At 39.9% G+C, this 20731-nt stretch overlaps 1 protein-coding gene across 3 annotated transcripts in view; it reads right to left on the bottom strand.

The window, feature by feature from the left end:
- The window catches only part of LOC109624788 (collagen and calcium-binding EGF domain-containing protein 1-like), a 45856-nt gene extending 25391 nt beyond the window's left edge, over positions 1-20465 (bottom strand). The window contains exons 1-3 of one of the 3 annotated variants that reach the window (XM_020079701.2): positions 20274-20465; positions 10748-10862; positions 5930-6010 (exon numbers count right to left, since the gene is read on the bottom strand). In XM_020079701.2, coding sequence (XP_019935260.1) covers positions 5930-6010; positions 10748-10862; positions 20274-20295 — 218 coding nt within the window. In that variant the 5' untranslated portion in view covers positions 20296-20465. Of the gene's footprint in view, positions 1-5929; positions 6011-7378; positions 7928-10747; positions 10863-20273 lie in introns of those variants that run through there. The other 2 variants (XM_020079703.2, XM_020079702.2) reach the window with 2 other exon arrangements.
- Between the last annotated feature and the right edge of the window lie 266 nt (positions 20466-20731).

Here is a 20731-nt window from a genome sequence, read left to right as displayed (position 1 = left end):
TTATATTTCATATGTACATTATAATTGTGCAATCACTCTACATTACAGTAAAAACTGCAGATTCATGTTACTTGATGACGTCGATGGAAAACATGTAGGTATGGAAACAAGGTGTATTTCAGGAAGATGGTTTTCTATGGGAGAAGAGGCCTTTTTTACTTTGCAGACATTTTACATACAATAACTAGAAATACTGCACTGCCGTTGTATGCCTCCACCAACCAGTGCAGTTTCTTCTTTCAGATTTATTTGACGTCACCATGTCCTTTAGCTTTGACCAATGAAATCTTATCAGTTAATCTTTAAATCTAAGTGACAAGTGATTAAAAAGCTGAAGAAATTCTCTCAAGGCACTGAAATATTTATATTCAAGAGGCCAAAAACATGTTTTCTGAGGTCACAAACACCTTGAATTTTTACCTTTGACCACCAAAATCTAATCAGTTCATCATTGAGTCCAAGTGAATATTTGTACAAAATTTGAAGAAATTCCTTCAAGGCATTCTAGAGATAGGATGTTCACAAAAACGTGATGAACAGACGGATGCAGAACCAGAAAACACAACCTATTGGTGGCGCAGAGACATAAAAAACGATATGGCACACGAAAGGAAATGGAAAAAAACGTATGCCATCAGATGGGCACAAACCAGAACAATATGTCAATCAAGTGAAAGGATGGAGATTACTGGAGCCCACAGGGCCTGTCAGAGTTGGACTCTTCAGCTGAGAGTGTTTAGAGAGAAAGTCCTAAAAAAGGATTAGAAAATTCACTGCTCTAACTTCCTGCACAGACAATACAGAGACATTTCATACTGGTGCATAAATAAACATGCGCGCTCACACACACACACACACACATCACACAGATACTAGATACAAACTATGTATATTTGGCTTGGCAATGACTGAAATCCGACCTCCAGCAAAGACAGAATAAGGAACACAAAACAAGCAAAACAATACAAATTGCGCTGGTTCAACGTCATCATTGTGAGAGCCACAGCAGAGGGGGTAGGAGACCTGCGGCTCGCCAGGCCTTTGTTTAGATGGTGAGATCAGCAAAAGGTTTATGTCTGCACAACACCCCTAAACCATCTGAGACAGAGACACAATCATGTTGCAGGCATTTAACAAACAATCTTATCCACAAGAAAGCATTTTGATTGGAGCATGAGTAGACATCGGGAATATCAGCAATGGCAAAAAGCAACTGAGGGAAAGAAGTGGAGAGAGTTACGAGTCGTAGTGCGCTGGCAACAGGTTTGAGGGATCTGTATTTATTTCTAAATGGCAGTTTCTACTTTGACAAAGTCAACATCATTAGAAATTCAGTATATCTAAAATATGATTGCTGGACTTGTCTTGACCATAAGGATCATTTTCATGAAATCTCAGTGAGAAAGCAGCTTCATTGTTAAGTGCTACCATAATTTAAGAACCACCATTTACTTCAGTGTTTTGATTGCAACTGAGCCCACTTTCTTTGGAAAGGTGTGAACTTTTCCAAATGGTTAAAATGCCACATTCAATCAAAACTCTATCGATACATGCAGGCTATTACTTTTCCCAGATTATTTGAATATGAGAACATAGTGCCAGGTGCAGAAATAAGAGAAGATAATCAGATATTATTGGAAAATGCAGCCTGTCGACATAGCAGAGCTGTGGTTACAGCGACCAGTTCTGGGTCAAATGCAGTTTATGAACTCCAATTGTCCAATCAAAATTTAGCAGCCATAATGGCAGTCATTTAAACGCTTGGATTTCTTCACATATGTAGTAAAAACAATACTATGTATATGTAAGGCAGGATGGTGTTTTTTTTAATCTCTTCTCCAAAAGTACAATCAAATCATTTGTTAACCTGTCAGGTTAAAAAGCTTTTATAACTAAATGTTATTTCTAAGGTCAAGGACCACATTCAATGTGTAGTATATCTCCTCTGTGTGGATGCAACCCACTGATGCAGTCAGTGTTATACAAGTAACATTGCAATATCATCTGACTAACCACTGAAGTGCATACTTCTATCTCTTTCATAAAATACTTGTTTTGAAATGAGATACCTAGTTATTTTTATTTAAATGGTTTAAATTCTTTCTTGAAATATTGTTTTCAATTAATTAATGAAACTAGCTTTAGCTTAAATTAGATGGTTGATCATATGTGATAAAATCTGACAGAGATCATTGTTGTAGCCACTTAAACTCTTGTACACTTAAACTAGTAATGAGGAGCCTGCTTTTATATGCATCTGCTTAAAACTAAGGACCAATTGCTTAAAAAACTGCAAAGAAACAATGGCTTACAAATGCCAGTGGTGCACAGCCCATCGGGGGCACCAGCACATTTCCTGTTGTCCTGAGTGTCAACATTGGCCTGCGTCATCAAGAGTCAACGGTGATAACAGACCTTATCAGACGCCACTCTTGCTGCAGTGTCGGAAATTACGTCGAAAAAAGGAAAAAGGACAATCGTTGTGATCACAAGGAAAAACGGAGCAGAGAATAAGGAAATACAAAATAAAGGCTCTTTGTCACAGATGCAGCTAGATAATGCAAAAAGCAAAATATTTGCCAAAAAGAGACCTGTTCAGTCATTGTTATGACCTCCCTCTACAAACAATGGCTCAGCTGGAGACTGACAAATGGAAGTGCCAGTAAAAAAGCAAAACAACAATCAATCTGGGAATCAAATCAAAAACAAAATGGGTTGGAGATGTCAACCAAAAGGAACAAGAGCGCGGAAAATGCTGAGCCAGCCAGGCTATGGGCCATCGCATACAGCTCATCCCCCTCAATTCCCTTAAGAAAAAGTCAAAATATAAAACAAAGGAAACAGATGACTGGACAGCTGAAGACCCCCAGCCCATTACTAAAATAACTCAATTGCCTTCAGTATTCCTCTGAACAGTCTTCCAAATTTCACACACTCAGTGATATCAGTCGCCTAAATGTGCCTGATTTTCATTAAGATCCATTAATTATTCTTTGGGAAATCAGTGAAAATGTAAAAAAATGCACTATGTTACAAACAATGGGCATAAATTGTAGGCACGCACAGTCACACGACAACAGTCTTAAACACCAGCTAAACCAACATCGTTGAGAGCTCAATGTTCAGTGAGATTTTATGTTAATGATCTCATAGTCTTTGCCAGTCTTGTAGATTTATATTAGCTATGATTCATGTATTCCTATTGAGGGTTTTTGAGGTTTCATGAATAGCTATAGCATACATTAAAACCCCAGTAGGCTACCCAGATGAACATTAGTGGCCATATTTATAACTGGTCTGGTATTAAATCAACATGTAGAGGTGGTCTACAAATTAGTGGTCTGGTGGTTTGCATGAACTAGGTGGCCTGGGATTGAGGTAAATTCCCTGCCAGAATCAATCTTTCAGTCCGTTGTTAATAGACAGGATGAATTATCAAGATAAAACCTGGTCAGTAAAAACTATGCATCCAGATAACTCCATAACCCTTATTGTTCAATAGGCCTTAGAGCTACATGTTTAGAAGTACACATCAATCTCCCTAAACTCCAACTTTCAAAATGCAATGGCCTCCTCAACGTGCTCCTCTCTGTGACGCTGACTTGAATGTAATATTTACGTACACACCGACACATTAGATCACTCTGTTTTCCCCTGTAGTTAATTGCACACTGTATTTGATCAAGATCTGTGCTTAGCCGCCTTGAGAAACATGCAAAAGGAAAATACAGCCTCATCTAATCCACCTCCTCTAGCACCACACATCTCTTATAGAGCCAGAAATACGACAAGACACAGAGCCTGTTCCAGTCTAACCTTGATAGTAAACAGATCAGATGGTCTGGCCTCACACCAGAGCTGGTGCCTCATTTATTAAAGGATTTTCTTACGACAAAAACAACTCCAGGCCAAAGTCAAAAGTCAAAATAAGCGATTTACATTGAGTTTCTCCTGTTGTGTGTGATGTATCTCAGGCTCAAAGTCTTACAACCTGCCATAATGTCTGCATTGGATTCAAGCCTTACCTTTAACATATGTTGACCTCAACAAGCTCATATAATATGATGGAGTAGCCATATGATATACCCCTTGAGACTGTGAATGTTTTAAAAGAAGAGCAGGAAAGAAACCAATTTCTTTATGCAATATGTCACACCTTTCAAACTGTGCCCCAACATTCCCCTCGTAAGGCTCATTTATCCCTAAGGTTAGATATGGACTTTGAGAATTGGTAAGAACATACAGGTGTCATTGTGATGTAACTGTGCCTCTTTAATAGTAGGAGTTTTTATACCTTAAACTAATAATGGTGTACCATCCAGGAACATTACAACCTGTTTTACGGCATACATCATACACCAACAACTGGAGCCAGAGCTAGCAGCTAGAGACAGCTAGCTGCCATTCTCAATACAGACATCACGTAGGGCAACCTGAAGAGGACATTGGCGAAGGAAACGAAGAGGAGAAAAAGAGAAAGTGATTATGTAAGAAACCAAAACAGAGTGTATATCGGAGCATATTTTAATTGTTTGTAAGAGCTAAAAGAGACCAGGCTGATCTTGACCTGGCATTGTTGTTATTGGAAAAGTCATAACTTTTGCTTGTTTGCTTTGTCTTCTGCTGTTGATGATGGGCTGTGTTAGTGGTTTAACATCAAAAGCCAGGTAAACCTATTTTGAAATTAGCCAAAACAATTGGCTGGATTTGATACACATGCTCAAACATCAATAACTCTGTCAGCTACTTGCTTTTTTAGCTTGTTACTTTCTGAGCTACTGTTCTACGCTGATTCTTGACATAGACCCCGAAAACCTTTTTAGTTGATGTGGTTCTTTGGCTTGTTTCGCTGGTTTCTTCTCCATCAGCTTGCCAACAAATGCAGAGCTGTCTGTGCATCAGAAGGCTCAGACTGCAACTTGCAATTACGACAGTGAACTACAGATCCAACTTGTAGGTGTAGCCGAGAGAGCATTGTGTTGCTTTAAGAGATAAATTATCACAACCTCCTCCACCGTCGACATGTTTGCTGCTGTCAGAAACTCTCAACTCTACGCAGCCCTCTAGTGGATTTATAGATAAACAACCATGCCATCATAAAGGAGGGCAGCATAAATGAACCTTTAGATTTTCTAGTCTGTATATGTCTCCAAATGTATATATGAACACACTCCTTTATTCACTTGTGAGCCTATAGTTAAAACATACTTTCTGCTGGTAATCACTGCTGGTTATGACTATAAACAGTCTCTTATCCCTGTCTTACCCTGGATGGATGCAATGGAATAAAAATAACTAATCACATCCTCTCCTGTCAGACTTCTACTTTTTAGGTTATGATGCAGGCCTGACTCCCTGAGGAGGACTCCTTCCCTCAACGTTTGAGCTATGGACCCAAGCTGAGAAAGTTCAAGTTCAAGTTTTGTTTCACTGTCACGGAGCCAAGCCGGCGGGATTCAGTTCAGCACAGATGGAAACTGCAGTGCAAAGGAAAGTTATGTGTTCATAAAAGTGGCCATGTTCAGACTGTGGTTTGGTTATTAAAAAGAGTGAGGAATAAAAGATAAGGGGGAAAGGGGGGAGTAGCTGCTGTGGGTTGACAGATTATGGCGCTTATACCAACTACATCTTCCCTCTATGAATAGTGGTTTTCAGAAAATTATTATTTTCCCTCTGAAGTGGATATCTCAGTTTCCAAGAGTGGGATTTACAGTGTGGAGTTCTGGAAATTACTTGACCGAGTGGTTTAGTGGTTAAAGAAATCTTCCCATAACCCCAGACCCTTTCAGGTTCAATTCTCCCAAACAGCTGCCACTTGTCAAGACTGTCCTTCTCTGGGAAAGACAGTCAGCTCAATATCAAAATGTAAATACATAAAGTACAGTGACTGTTGCTTCAATCAGTGGCTCAAGGAGACTTGGTGTCCTACCTGAAACAAGTGCTGTTCTTCCCTCCTGCTCTGACACAGGGATACTCCACAGTCAGGATCTTACTCTCTGGACACTCCGCTCTGAAAAAACAGACACATGGAAACAGATGTAATTGATCTGCTCTTTTACACAGTTTGTCAGCAGTGTATAACTGGAAGGGGAGAGAGAGAGAGGTCGTGGGCTGGTGGTCCGTGGTCAGCACGTTAACCTCTAACCCAGCAGGGCTCCCCTCTGCTCGTAGTTTAAACACTTACACCTGGTGGGTGATTTAGTTTAACACCGAAGGTAGTTTGACCTAAATGTCCCTGGACATTGCACCATATTATATAAACATGATGTTATACTGGAGCCCTGCTGATACTGCAGTTTTCAGGTCAATATCGACATTGATACACTGATGAAAAATCAGCCCATTGATCAAAACATGTCAGTGCTCAAATATGCAATGGTTAGGCTTCTATGACCACAAAAATATCTTGCATCCGTAATGTGGCACCAAGAAAATGAAGAAAACTAGAAGTGACCAATATGGCCAGGCTGATTTATTGATTTGACTGTAAAACTTGTAGTGCATATTTCAAGATGTAAACCAAAGTAACAACATACAAGCTCCTCACATGATTTGTGTTACAGTGCAGTTATATATCCAACACATTTGTTTCAACTAAACCATGTCCATGCTCTTGAAGGTATTAACTTCTGTATGTGTTTATTTAACTGGGGGCATCAGGGGATGTTTTCATCCCACTGTAACATAATCCAGTGAGTTTACACTGAAGCTCTAAAAAATAAATCTGATGTGGTCCCTTGAAATTGGACAAGTTGAAAAGAATAACGATAGGAATAAAAAAATAATAGGCTACTGTTGGTTTATAATCTGAGGTCTACTGCTGCTGCTCAGCGGTGTGCTCGTCAGTGGTTCCTCGGTATATTGGGTGCATGTGCTCCCCTCACATCCCCTGACACTGACCTCCTCTCTCCGGGCACGTTGATAGCATCTGTCATGTTGTGTCTGAGCATAAGTAACATTTGGCTCTGCGCACCGAGACCGATTCCAACCATTTGGAGTCCCCCTGTTGCCTTTTTGCATTTCCTTGAAGATCACATTAGATTAGACGAGCAACAGCGGTTCATCTAGGGGTCTCCTCTTTGACAGCGTGCTCAGTGTATCGTAAAAAAAAGCAGCGACCAATTAAACTAAACAGACTAAACTCTATTATGGATTTTGGCACCGTGCGTAAATCAGACAGCGAAGTCCTTGTTTAAAATTAAGAGTAGAAACAAAGTAAATTGAAAAACCTAAACACTGATGTTGTTTCTGAAGCGTTTTGTTAAGAGTTGTGCGTCATGAATTAAACCGACATCATCCCTGGATGAGTTTGACATGATATTACAGCTCATTCACAAAAACGACAGACATTTTTTAGTATCCACTTGTCAGGACCCACCTCGATGTGTCCACTGCGAGCGTCGTCCTGATGGAGCTGGCACCGGATTCCCACAGGAAAACCACACAGATTGCGCCAAACGGTAAAAGAGTCGCACCATAAAGTTGACCCATGTCCCCTCTGCGCTCCGGGACAGACGATCTGCTCAAGATAAAACGCCCTCACATCAACAGAACGCCTCCGTTTTCATCTGGCATTGACCCAAGAAGGTAGTGGCACCGAAACCTCAGGAAACCTCGTCAAGTATCCCGCAAGATTGATGCACATGGAGCCTGTGTGGATAGTGAGAGCTGCGCTGCGCATCCGGAGCCCAACTTTACGCACTGAGGCAGGGGTAGACCCCTCGGAGAGCTACTGAAGGGTTTACAGCTCAGTTTGTTACTTCTCACTAATCCCTCTGGATTTACATTCCTGCCTCCAAGAAAGAGACCGCAACTGAGTAGACAGCCTCACTGCCCAATGCTGGGATGACGTATAACAACATACCTAATCCAACGTAACAACAAAAACAACAACAACGATAATAAGAACAAAATGAATCCCAGAATCACCACCGAGCTCTTCTGACATGATCAAGTCAAAACTTTTCTAACTTCAGTTTCATAACATGAGCTGGAGGGAATTCGGGAATTGGGGAGGGAGGGGGCTGCAACATGTATTAAATTAAATTAATTAGATTCAAATTTGGAATAAAAAGAAATCCTTCAGTATTAAGAATAGAAGAAATAGGCTTAGCTACGGTGGCCCTGGAGTGCAAATATCAAGGACAAATGGGAAAATACAACAACAAATTACAAAACACAACAAAAGAACATTTACAAAAAACAACAAATACAAAAAAAATCTGCTGATATGAATACACTGCCCCTATAAATATATACCTTTGGTACCAGGCTGCTTTGTGATTAATTACAAATCACAACAGCACAGTACAGAATGCCAAACAGACTGTTTTACTTGATGGACTGACCCTTTAACTATGATAAAGGCTCTCAGTGAAATGTAAACCTCTGCCCTGGCCCAACAGTCACATTAAATTCAATCAAGCTGCACCAAATTTCACACTCTCAGATATCAGTTCACTTAATCTGATTTTTTTCATTAATATCCATGAAATATTCCCTGAGAAAACTTTGATTACAATCTGGCAATGTTAAGGGAAGTAAAAAAAAAAAAAGCCCTGGATCCATCTTCTGATCCATACCAAAATTTAAAGGGCTCTTCCTTGATACATATCACATTCTTCCACCAAGTTCTCTACAAATCCATCCACAAACCAACCAACAGACAAATGGACAGGGGTGAAAAATAACCTCCTTGGTGGAGGTAATAAAAACAGAGCAGGACAAACAGATGCTTTTTTTAAAGTTTGAGTTAAGTCACAGATCTTCAAGGTTCCATATATGTGCAGCTAAAAGCAGTTTCTCCATGTTTGGATTTAATTTTGGGAACAACAGACTGGTGCCAACCTCTGAGATCCTGTGTGTCGTTGCTGAAGCAAAGGATCCAACATGTTTTTTTGGCCCAAAACAACAGTGTGATTTATAAAGAGGCAGGATTAGTTCTTTGGCCGACTGAAAATTCAGGGCAGAGTTTTAACAGTCGGAGTGGTGTGGTCCTTGTTAGGACTTGAACAGCGATCAGTTAACTGTAGCTGTCTGAAATTAAAGTATATGGGCATGGATGAACTAACTAATTCTGTTAAACTGTTAAAATTGAAATCCATTATGATTCACTGACACTGAAGAAGACACCGCTTGTCCTCTGATGGCTGCAGGGAGCTGAAGCCGATCCCAGCTGACATTGGGCGAGAGGCAGGTACACCCAGGTCAAGTCTTTTTGCCACCTGAATGTATAAACCTATCTATTTATTTATATTGATGGAGATGTTGGCACTCATGTCACTGCACTTAAACATGAGAGGCATCTGCATCATGACAGCGATGTTGATTTATCTGTATTTTATTGTAGCTGCATGTGTCTTGAAGGTTTTCCCCACAGCTGTGTCCCAAATTTCTACAAAGGCTGGAACTGTTTATCTCTGATCACTGCAAAAGTAAAAAAAAGAAAAGTGTTTTTTATGATGAGAAAACTTGGTGTCAATTCTGCTTGTTAGCAAAATGCAAGTAAAGTAACACGCTCCCAGATAAGCTAGGAGAAAGTGAAGGACATGATAATCACTGCATCGCCCAAGAGCTGCTCAATGCAGATGTTTCCAGTGTTACAGCCGATGAAATAACATTTTCATTTATCGTATGTCACTGCACCCAGATCTGCTCTGTTTCATGCACAGAAAATATGACACACAGTTTCTCTTTCTTTGAATTTACTGCCAACAATGTATTCACCATGTGTCATTGCATTTGCTCTTTTGCCCGTTTGGATTCTGTTTCATATGAAGCAAATGAAAATAGTTTGAAATAAACAAAACACTTATCTGGAAAGTTATAAGTCCTTTAGGAAAGAAAATGGCTAAATGTAGAGGGAGGAAGACTTAAAATAGAAGAAGAGAGGACAGAGGGATTAATAAAAACAGCCTCTGCACAAAGGTCACTCACACACTCATTATTCATGTGTTTTGTTTTTGTAAAATCGTATTTGCAATCACAGCCTCATTACTGGAGCTGTAAGTTTGCCATGGACTTTAAGAATAGCACTGTTCATACAGCTATCTGATTAACTGTGTACAGAATGTGCCTTTTTTTTTTACATTATTATGATGAAGTCAAATATCAATGCTAAAACAAAAATACAACCACATTAACTCACTAGAGTTTTGTCAACTGTATATTTTTGTGTTATCAGCACTGAAGAGAATATGTGTCATTTCTTTAATATTACTAGAAAACAAGTTGAGAAGTTGCTGCATCTTTATTCCTCTGCTTGACATACAGTTAATATAGAGTAACATTAATAAAAGAAAACATTAATACAAATTAGAACCTCCCCTGGGAGAGTAATGGAGTGAAAACGGAGCCAAATGGTTTCATGTTGCTCAATATTTTCTCTTGAAGAAACTGATGGGAGGGAAACAAATCCTGTTATAGATAATTGTGGTGTATTACGCATACATCACTACACAACTGTGGATGTATTAAGTATTATAAAGTGAAATAACAACATTAAAAAAAAACATAAAGTAGCATATGGTCATAATTTCACCGCAAGTATCTCACAAGTAGCACAAGTCTTTATCTGAATAACATTCTGGGGGATTTCTTTGTGTCCTGTATATGATATAACCATTATGAATATGACTTGGTTGCTGGTTACATTACTGGAGGTTCTGTGGGGGGATTCTTACGAGCCCCATGATGTGGTTATGGGTTATTCCATTATTGTGACAGCGGTGGTCTGACCAATAGTCACCTCTGTGGAAAGCACGGCAAAGTGGTCAGAAGCTGGTCAGGCGATGTTGGGTAACTCTGCGCTCGCTGGTCTCTTACACCGTCTACTCCCCCCCGGTGCATGGAGTTCTTGGCCGCTGCTCAATAGAAACAGCTGGTTTTATTCACCATAAATGAATCATGCAAGAAATACACTTGCACTCACTTACACACAAGTACATGCATGCACATGGTGACTTCGTCAAATTAAATCCTACAGTATCTTTTGGCTCCGCTCCCTACAGAATCAAATAAATTCATAAAATATATAAAGCAACATTATTAGAGAACCGCAGGAAATGGTGGCTGTTGAAAAGGAGGTCTCTGCTCCGTTATTACGACCACACAGGCCACGGCTCCTCTTGTTCCCACGAAGGATATCGTCTCCTGTCTTGGTTTACTTAGGTTGTGGTTTTTATTTGGTGTTTGTCTATCTGCATATGAGCACACTGGAAGAAATGTGTTTTTCATTGAGGTCTGGGGCCAAATTCTTCATCGTTACCAACTGCTTGTCATTCATCGATGAAAGTTGTGAAACATAAAAGAAAAGACATAATCCTCAACTTCCCAAAGGAGTTAGAGGGGATTTTGAAGTTGATCACATTAAAATATTTACTGGTAGATAAAGATCATACTGCTCCATAAAGTTAAAATGGTGTAAAACAGATTTGATAAAGACATCTAAGCATGACACATATGTATGTGTTGCGTTAACACTTTGGGCGTGCCTGAGGGTTGGTGCGGATGTGATCTTCATAACGACAACAATCACTTTCATGGACACACCACACGCTTTCGTGCCAATGTGCCATGCTGTGCTGAAGAGAACTACGCTGAAAATAAAAACCAGCTGCCTCTTTGTCCTCTTCTGCATTAGCATGATTTGATTGGCTAGCGCCTGTGCTTGAATGTTTATTTAAACACAAATTAGCTGATTCCTTGGCTATACAACACGCAGAATCACAAAGTAGTTCGACGGTGCATGACGTCATCCTGGTCGAGGTAAATGAGCAGCATTTCATTTGAAGCCTCCAATGCAGGCCCATCTTTTGACCTGAGCGGTACAGCACTACTTTGATAATTGGGCCCAGATTTGTTAATATTTCATGTAAAAAAGAGGTAGACTACACATTTGAAAAAAACATGAATGTAAAGAATGCTTATTCTGAAAATACTTAATGAGGGAGGAAACCAAAATAAATGAACATCGTCCAAAAGATGTGCTTTTTCTATCCTTTTGTAGGAGACTGATTCATGTGGTCTCAATGTAGTTCCAGGGGCAAAGCAGCAAAGATCGAATTACATATAATATATATTACAATAATACTACTTTGTGCATTTAAATACATACAATCCAGTTCTTTCAGATGTTAACCATCAATTTTACCATCATTTTATCAGCCTGACAGCCAAGTTGTTGCAGCACTGCTGACAGAGAGGCATCCGAAGGAGCTGACCACACTGTTCTACTGATGTGTTGTGGTGACACGATCTCAGACTTTAAAGTACCTCCCATCAAAGACCCAACATTGAGTTCTCATCAACACCCCATCATTCAAATGTCATCAGGAGGTTTTGTATATGGGGGACATTAGCCCCTCTAGATGTCTTGTCTTCAAGTCTCCTCTTTCAGACATGTCCATACAAGTGGAGGCTCAGCATCTGAACATGAAGGATTCACAGATTTCTCACATGAACATCATATTGATGTTGTTTTTGGAAAGAGAACCAACTATATCACTCTCATTATCATATTGACTCCACATTTACTTGGAAATTAAGTAAAACAGAGCTTCTACATCATCAAGAAAAACATGATGAGAGGAATTGTATTGAAGCATGCAGACAACAGGAACTACTTGTTCCTTACCTGAGATGCAGGCAACAAATCATTATTCCCAACAGCTTACGTCAGAGGAATCAGAGCATCAAAGCATCCTGCAGAAAGCTCTGAAGCAACTGTTCAACGACTGAGTGAGGCGGACAACATTTCACAACTTTCATCATATCTGGATGATTGAAAACCCTCATAGATATGTTGCTACACACTTTGGAACAAATTCTCTTCAACATGTGTCAATGCAGGAGAGAAACTTACTGACTCTAGGAACCTCATGCATTTCAACTGGAGATGCAGGCTAAAAAAACCTATTCCCAACTACATGTGGGCTCATCTGAGAAATGCCATCCTGAAGAAGGCTCAGAAGTAACTACTCATCGAGAGAGTGAGGCAGACAATATTTTACAGTTGGTACTGGCCAGATACATGAAGAACTTTCATGTTCTCTCTTTCCAAGGAAGTCCTGTAGGTAAGTATCCAGGTTCCAGGAAAATACTCAGTCTTCACACAAACAATTCCATGTTGCCTATGTAAACATTTACAAACTCTGAAGATACCATGACCTGGTTAATTGAAATCCCTTACAGATATATTCACCCTTTGGAACGAATTCCCTTTGTGGGAAACTTGCAGACTAAAGGCACCACGTGTGTTCCAACCTGAGATGGAGGCAACAAAACAAAATGAGTTCCCAGCAGCTTACGTCTGGTCTGAACTGAGAAAAGCTGTCAAGCTAAAGGAAACCTGCAGAATTAAGGATTTCAGGATTGATGCTGACCAGATACATGGGGAACTTTCATCACATCTTTCCAGTGAAGTCCTGGAGGAAGTATCCAAGTTCCTGGAAAATACAAAGCCATCACGCAAGAAAGTCCAGTTGTCTATGTAAACATGTACAAACTCCTGACGATACTATGACCTGGATGATTGAAAACCTTCACAGATATACCCAAAGGAAAAAAAACATGGTAATACATCTATTTTACTTGCTGACTGACCTTCACTTGTATGAAAAGGAGAAGATAATCTGCTCATCAGAACAAAGCATGATTATGAGTAAGGATGCTTTTCTTCTTTTTCAAAAACTTTTATGCTTATTCTCCAAGTTTAAATATTAGACTTGTATAAAAAACTATGTCCTGAAAAAACTCTAACTCTCTCTCAAACATCACTTTAGACAACCACTTTTTTCAATAATGTTTCAGTCATTTTAAGAGCTGGTTTTACCCTTCATAGAATTAAATAAAAAGTCTTATACACTGTGGATATTACACAACGTTATTAGATACAATGCTGCACATACGTTTGACATTAATAGATATTCAACTCTGTGAAACAACTGCAGATCAGTCGTGAAGAAAGGGAAACTCCAGAGACATATTTGTAACCTTCTGTAAGTACAAAAACAGTCACGTTTAGAGAAGTACTCTGACTAATTTGATTTACTAATGTTTTAATTCCTTACAGTCCATCATGACATCCACACTAAATAAGTAACATTTACTAGTCTCTGGATAAACTGACAATCTCTCTTGCCTGATAAACATTGTTGAAAGTACCTAATGTCACAGAGCTGCACAGAGATAAATTATTTTTAAGTGTGCTTGGAAAACAAACAGATATTTACTGCCTCTATACACCAGGCTCTTCATGTTTCTGTTAGATTTATTCAAAATTGGAGTCCTCCATTGCCATTTTCAATATAGTCCCATTGAATGTTGTCTGTCATTAAATACTGACAAGATGTATGAGGCAAACCTGGCCTCCGCTGTAACAGCCTCAACTCAGATATGCGGCAATTCTGTTTTTATTATTGTCTTGACTCCTGTTGCTTGGAAACTGAGGGAGTATCAGAAATGTAAATGTTGCATGTCTCTCTTATCGTAATAAACACCTGACTGTTTGAGCCAAGTAACACAGAAGTTATCCATCAATGTCACACGGCCTCTAATATGGATTTATATTGCACAATGTTTCATTATTGGTTTGCCTGCAGCAGAGGCAAAAATTGAACAATTGACATTTTGGCTGACCTTTGGAAAATACTTTGGCTTGTTCTTTTTCTTTAGTTCACTATTTCTGGCAATTAGTTGGTTCTATTACAGCAGTAGATTTAGTCGAACATGTTTTTTAACAATCACTTAAATGCCTCTTTATTGAGTCTCATTACATTTCTGCAGGAGTTGAGATCGGGATGTCATGGAGTAAATGCCTTATTCCACTGGTCTCACATGAACATGGACCTGCAGGGGTCTTTTCTCCAGTGGGACTAAGTATGAACTTGTAAAAACACTGCGGTATCACCTCTTATTGTTTCATGAAATTCAAGCTGGAAAATGCAGGTTTCTTTCCTGCTTATAAAAAGCTCTAGAGATGTGGAGCAGCCAGTGGAAAATTATTTTTAGGTTTACTTTACAAGGTTAGGTCCTCCCCCCTTCAAACTGCTGCTCAACATCTGACTTTTAGCTTGAGAACCACACAGAGCTCTTTTGGACATTTATTTTTAAATATTCATAAGTTTGCCGCAGGGGTTCAAGAATCACAATCATTGTAATATTCAAACCATACCAATTTCTAAGTTTGTCATATGTCTGCAATACAGCAAGAAGTTAAAATAACAAAAGCCTAGTCTTTCATCTGCATCCCCTTTGCAGTTTATAGTTGGGTTTATTGTGGAATGTGTATGGGGTTCATTTGTTTTAGAGCCTTAAAAGTGACATTACAAAACTGAAAATGCTTGGTAACCCAAGGAGAAAACATTTCTGTTTGCTGAGAACACTGTTAAACATTAACATGTATTCATCTGGTCAGCATTGTGAATCCTGGTAAAGTGGTGGATATTGCAGAAGAAAACAGTGAAGAAGAAATATAAGTTTACTGGTGAGACAACTCACACATCTCTGCGTGTGTATGACTGCTGTTTGAATAGTGCAAACACTTGTCAGGCCATGTGGTGATTAGTGTATGTGAGCATGTCGGTGACAGTTGAAAGAGGTGCAGACTTTTGGCTTTCAGTGGCGAACACGTCATGTTCCTGCCAATGTTACCTTATTTTTAAAAAAACAGAACCAGTTGTAGCCAGAACAAATTGCATTAATCAAAAACTGGTTTCCATCTGAAAGTTTAGTTTACAGTTGAATTTAAATTTCCATTTTGCTCTTTTTGAGTTCTGCCGTCATTACCTAAGCTCTTACATGATTTATATTGTAGTTTGTAAAGGGCTTTGAAGGGGAGAGTTTCTCTCGCTCTCACAGGTGCACCCAGCAGTCAGCAGCTGAAAACACAGACTGTCTGGCTTTAACACGTCTCAGACCTTAACACATCACCCTGTGCAGCATCGACCATGTGCTAGACTTTGTCAACTTTGATAGATTTGTCCTAGGTTGCCGGAAAATTATATGATCAAGAAGCTTATAAGGAGAAAAGGTAAACAAAAAAATGTTTTAGGAGGAAATTATGAAATAAATAAAACGGGACCATTTGGGAAACTTGCATTTTTGTTCTTGTGCAAATAATTAGATGGGCAGGAGCCTACCACAGAATGTCGGCCTGTGGCACAATCCCACACGGTGTACGGGAGAGTACCACAGAACATACTTTAGGCTACAGCACCACTAGGCTGGTTAATGTCCCAAAATATAGTAGAAGCCTCTGTATACCACAGGACTATACAAATGAATAATAATACAGTACCACAGAATGTGGTACACTACCACAGAGGCATGATCCTGTGGTAAACATCACAAAATACCATACAAGCCCCTGACTTCCACAGAAATTAACAACAGGAACACGTGATACAGTACCACAGGGATGCAAATACCACGGAAATTATTTATCAGGTAATTTTCATAAGGGATACCACTCTCATATCAGTTCATATGAAGTTATGCCAGAAGATGCTTAGCTTTTCTTACAGACTAGGAGAACAATCTGGCCTGGCACTTTCCATTGGAAAACAAAATCCACATTTGTTTAATCCATAATTAGTCTGAAAAAATAAGAAATCAAGTGATGACATGAACATGAAATTTACCTAGCCTGAATGAAAAGAGCCTTACCTGCAGAAACCAAAACTATATTAATGTGGTAAAACATGTTGCTATGTTCTCCACGTCCTGGAGAGCAGAAACATCACAGCAATGAAAGACCACTAAAGTGAGAAAGACAATGATGTAAAAGACGATGCTACCAAAGCACTTGCTGAAGTTGTAGATAAGACAATAAATAATGAGCCACTCGTAACAAATGTTGCAAAGGCCCAAATACTCCCTGATGGTAAAAAAATATTTCTTCTAATCTTTTGATTATAAAAAAGAATCCCTGTCCCATGAGTGACCCCCATCAGTCACCACAGTGGTACTGTAATTTAAAGGTAAATGTAAATAAAAGCTGTTTAATTTGATGTAAGTGGTTAATGTTCAGCTAGATCCTAATCCGTCACACTGGGCTACCCAGCCGGGGGGCGAGCGCTGACAGTGATCGGTTTAATGGGATACAAATGGTGGCTATGTCTGGAATGCCTCACAACATACATGGCCATGACCTCCTCGGACGGGAGGGATTAACACGCTGTGTGGGAGAGGACGGAGCTCTTCCCTCACACAGTGGGCAGAGACGTGCGGTCAGACCTGCTGGTTAGCAACATCACAAGGCCACAAAGGGGACGGGTCTGTGATTTGGAGGTGCTGCCCTCGATAATTTTTCTGCACATGCAGCTCTAAGGAGGTTTACAAGACCCCCAGAGTGTTGGTCAGACGTGTGACTATGCAAATACTGTGGATTAGGAGGGGAAAAATACAGCAGCTTTTATTTCTGTGCATGAGGGTCTTTATAATGCAGTCCTCCTTCAGAGAAAAGATTAAATACCATAGCATCACAGAGCTTTCAAAGATCTAAAAGCCACAATAACACACTGCTTTGAATTTCCTGCATGTATCATCACAGTATTAGAATCAGAGCCCTACCCCTGGCAGGGATCGACCCCTTTAGCTAAATGTGGACCACATGCACACAAAAGTCAGATATATTTGAGAGTAAAAAAGTGTTGGAGCTCTATTCCCCTGGCTGACTTTGAATTTACACCCTGCCAGCATGAGGGCGGGAACAGAATGGGGGAAATGTGTAAATCTGCTCAATGAAACCGTGAATTAAACAGCTCTGAAAAGATAATGTGAAACCTTCGCCGTGAATCAGGCAGCAGCACTATACCTAGTGCAGCTGTGTGGCCTGGGACAAACATTCCTGCATGCAGTTATTCACAAAACAGAGGTGGTGGTAGAGCACACACAATGGAAATGACAGGATTATTCATCATTATAGTCACACTCGTGGGAAATTTTTTTATGTCTGAATTGACTTTGGAGGTGACGCTGTCCCAAAGGGAGCAGAGACATGGCGACTAATGGGGCATGAGCCCAATTTTTCTCTCAGTAATGACACACTGAGCCAGAGCAGACGTCTGCTCACTGTCCACCCAGCACCAGGCTTCACAAGCTGAACGCCACACTTCGAAACCCAGAGCTAATCAAATCGACTGGGTGAAGAATGATGACGGTTCTAATCAAAGCAGTGCACTAAATCTTACTGTATGCCCTGTATGTGAGGTCTATACCACACAGTGTCAGCACATGTTTTCTATGTGTGTGGGGGGGGGGGGTTATTAGACCAACCAGGTGAAATACTGAAGGGCTCTAAAACTGCTCAAAGAAAAATAACTGGCACTCACAGCATCAATTAAAGACAGCTGCACAATGTATGGATCGCCTGCAAGAGCTGCAGTCCCAGCAACAAACTCCTTCTGAGGTATTAGGTGGATTCAAAGGCATTTGTTCTAATTACAGTGTGTAAACGTGTCAAAGACCTCACACAATCACAGGGAGAAGTAAAGGGAATAATGAAAACACAACATTCTCTAACATCTGTCTATCTAGTAATTCCACAAACATCTGTCTGCAGAAAGTATATCCCAACAGCCATTCATCTTATCAGCTTCACACTCAATATGTGTATTATTAATGGCCCGAGCAAGTGCAGTGTTATAATTGGTGGTATTTGGACACACAATCAATATTAATAAAGAGGCAGCTAGCGCTCTGTAGCAGTCGGTGGTGGGGGGGCAGTGTTCCCTCCATCTGCCGGCCAAGTTGAACATGTCTTCCTCCACATCTTTAATATTAACTACAGCTGTGGATGGCAACTGGCGGTCCACTTGCCAAAGTCTCTGTCAGATCAATTTGAAAATTGTATTGTTTTATTTCACCGTATAAGAATAACACTTTGTAGGTGCTGATCTCTGTCGTGGCAAATACATTCAGAGAAAGACTTCCTCTTTAACAATTTCTCTAGAAAGCAAAAGCACACCAGTTGCAGTGATGCTTTAAATCGAGCTGAATCACAGAACTCCTGATTTGGAAAGTTGTGAATTTCGGTGAGAAGATTGCGTTGATACCTCTGAAATAGCCAACATGCAATGTAAAGAATAATAACAGCAGGTAAGTATATGATTCAAACTTATATATAAGCCACATACATGAGTAATAATAAAGCAAATTCATCTTAAACATTGACTATAAAAAAAAAAACTGAATCTGTGCATTAACACAGGACACGAGAACAGTGTGGTTGAGTTTGATAAAAGGGCAGAGCAGAAGCAGCTAGTGTGGAGGAGCAGGGCAGGCAATGAGCGAGGAGATGAGATCTGATGGCTGAGCGAGCCAGACAGAGACGTAATCTGGGAATCAAACTAGGACGATGGATGCGGCCAGGGCTGGGTGTGGTAACGACAAGAGAAGCAGGTAGCAGATTCTGGGTGAAAAAACATTGCTAACTAAGAACAGGCATTCACAGAGAAACAGACTAACGAGGACTAGGACGTTTGCCAAAGCGTCAAAATCACACTATAACGATGTGGTGAAGACAGGACGGATGAGCTGCTGTTATGTACTGGTGGAGATGGGCCCATCATGCCCAGATACACACACACACAAGAAGAGGGACAGACTGGGGCAAACAAACCACAGAGTGAATGGTCCTGACAGATGCTTGCTCTTAACTTGAGTATTTCCATTTTATAAGCCTTTTACTTTCCTGCATTTCAAAGTAAATACATTGCAGCTACATTTTGCTCCACAGCATTAATCTAGTAGATAAAGGTACTTTAGTCTTACATGACAACATGTCATCGTCCATCAACAACAATCTACCACAGCTCAGTATCTTAATGAGCACTTATCATATTTCATGTCCTCGAGATGATCCACTAAATTTCAAATTTCTCAGAGGGATTCGTTTGAATAACCAAAGCCCCAAAAAGTAAAAGGAGTGATAAGTAAAGTTACTGTGAATATAACTCTTTTCCAGTGTGAAGCTCTCAAAGCTCAGGTTTATAGTTCAAGTCAAATTCACCCATTCACACACTTTTAAATATCACAAACCACACATTCACAGCCATCAGGGTTTAAGCTTCTTACCCAACACACTTCGAAATGCAGACTGGAGATCAAAGCACTGACATTCTGGTTAGTGGGCGACCCTTTCTGATCCCTGAGCCACAGAAGTAAGCTACATTTTGATGGTAATGCTTCTAAAAATGGACTTTGAATACAAACTCAGGACCAAGATCCAGCTGATAGAGGGAGGAAATATTAAACATAGTTATTTGACTTACGATTATGGTAGAAAATGTCCATATCCAAAGTGTTAGGTAAAAGTGGTATCCAAAAAAACTAAAGGGAGAGCCAAACACTACAAACATTTGAAATACACAGTAGGAGAACACGAAGCAACTGACAAGACAAACAAGGAGGGAGGAAACACAAGTTAACAAGACTCAGGTGAAACTAATGTGGAGGAAGTCATCATCAGAGGAAGGAAACCTGACAGAGACAGGAAGTAAAGCAAGAGAAACACACAAGGAAACAAGTCTCAAAATAAAGGAAACAAAGAATTAAGCTTGATCAATGAGAGTTTTGTCAGATGTTTTCAGATATCTCGGAAGGTTTAAATGTGCATGTTGGTTGTTACTCTTTGTTACAGCTACAGCTCAACTTCTTTGCAGTGCTGCTGTGTTCAACGTGATGACCTTTCTATCGCCCACAGCCAGATGATGGGTTCTTTTAGCCTGGA

Source organism: Paralichthys olivaceus, chromosome 1 (assembly GCF_024713975.1).
Source record: "Paralichthys olivaceus isolate ysfri-2021 chromosome 1, ASM2471397v2, whole genome shotgun sequence".
Classification (NCBI taxonomy): domain Eukaryota; kingdom Metazoa; phylum Chordata; class Actinopteri; order Pleuronectiformes; family Paralichthyidae; genus Paralichthys; species Paralichthys olivaceus.
The sequence above is the reverse complement of the archived record's forward strand: the minus strand, read 5'-3'. Positions and strand labels throughout refer to the sequence as shown.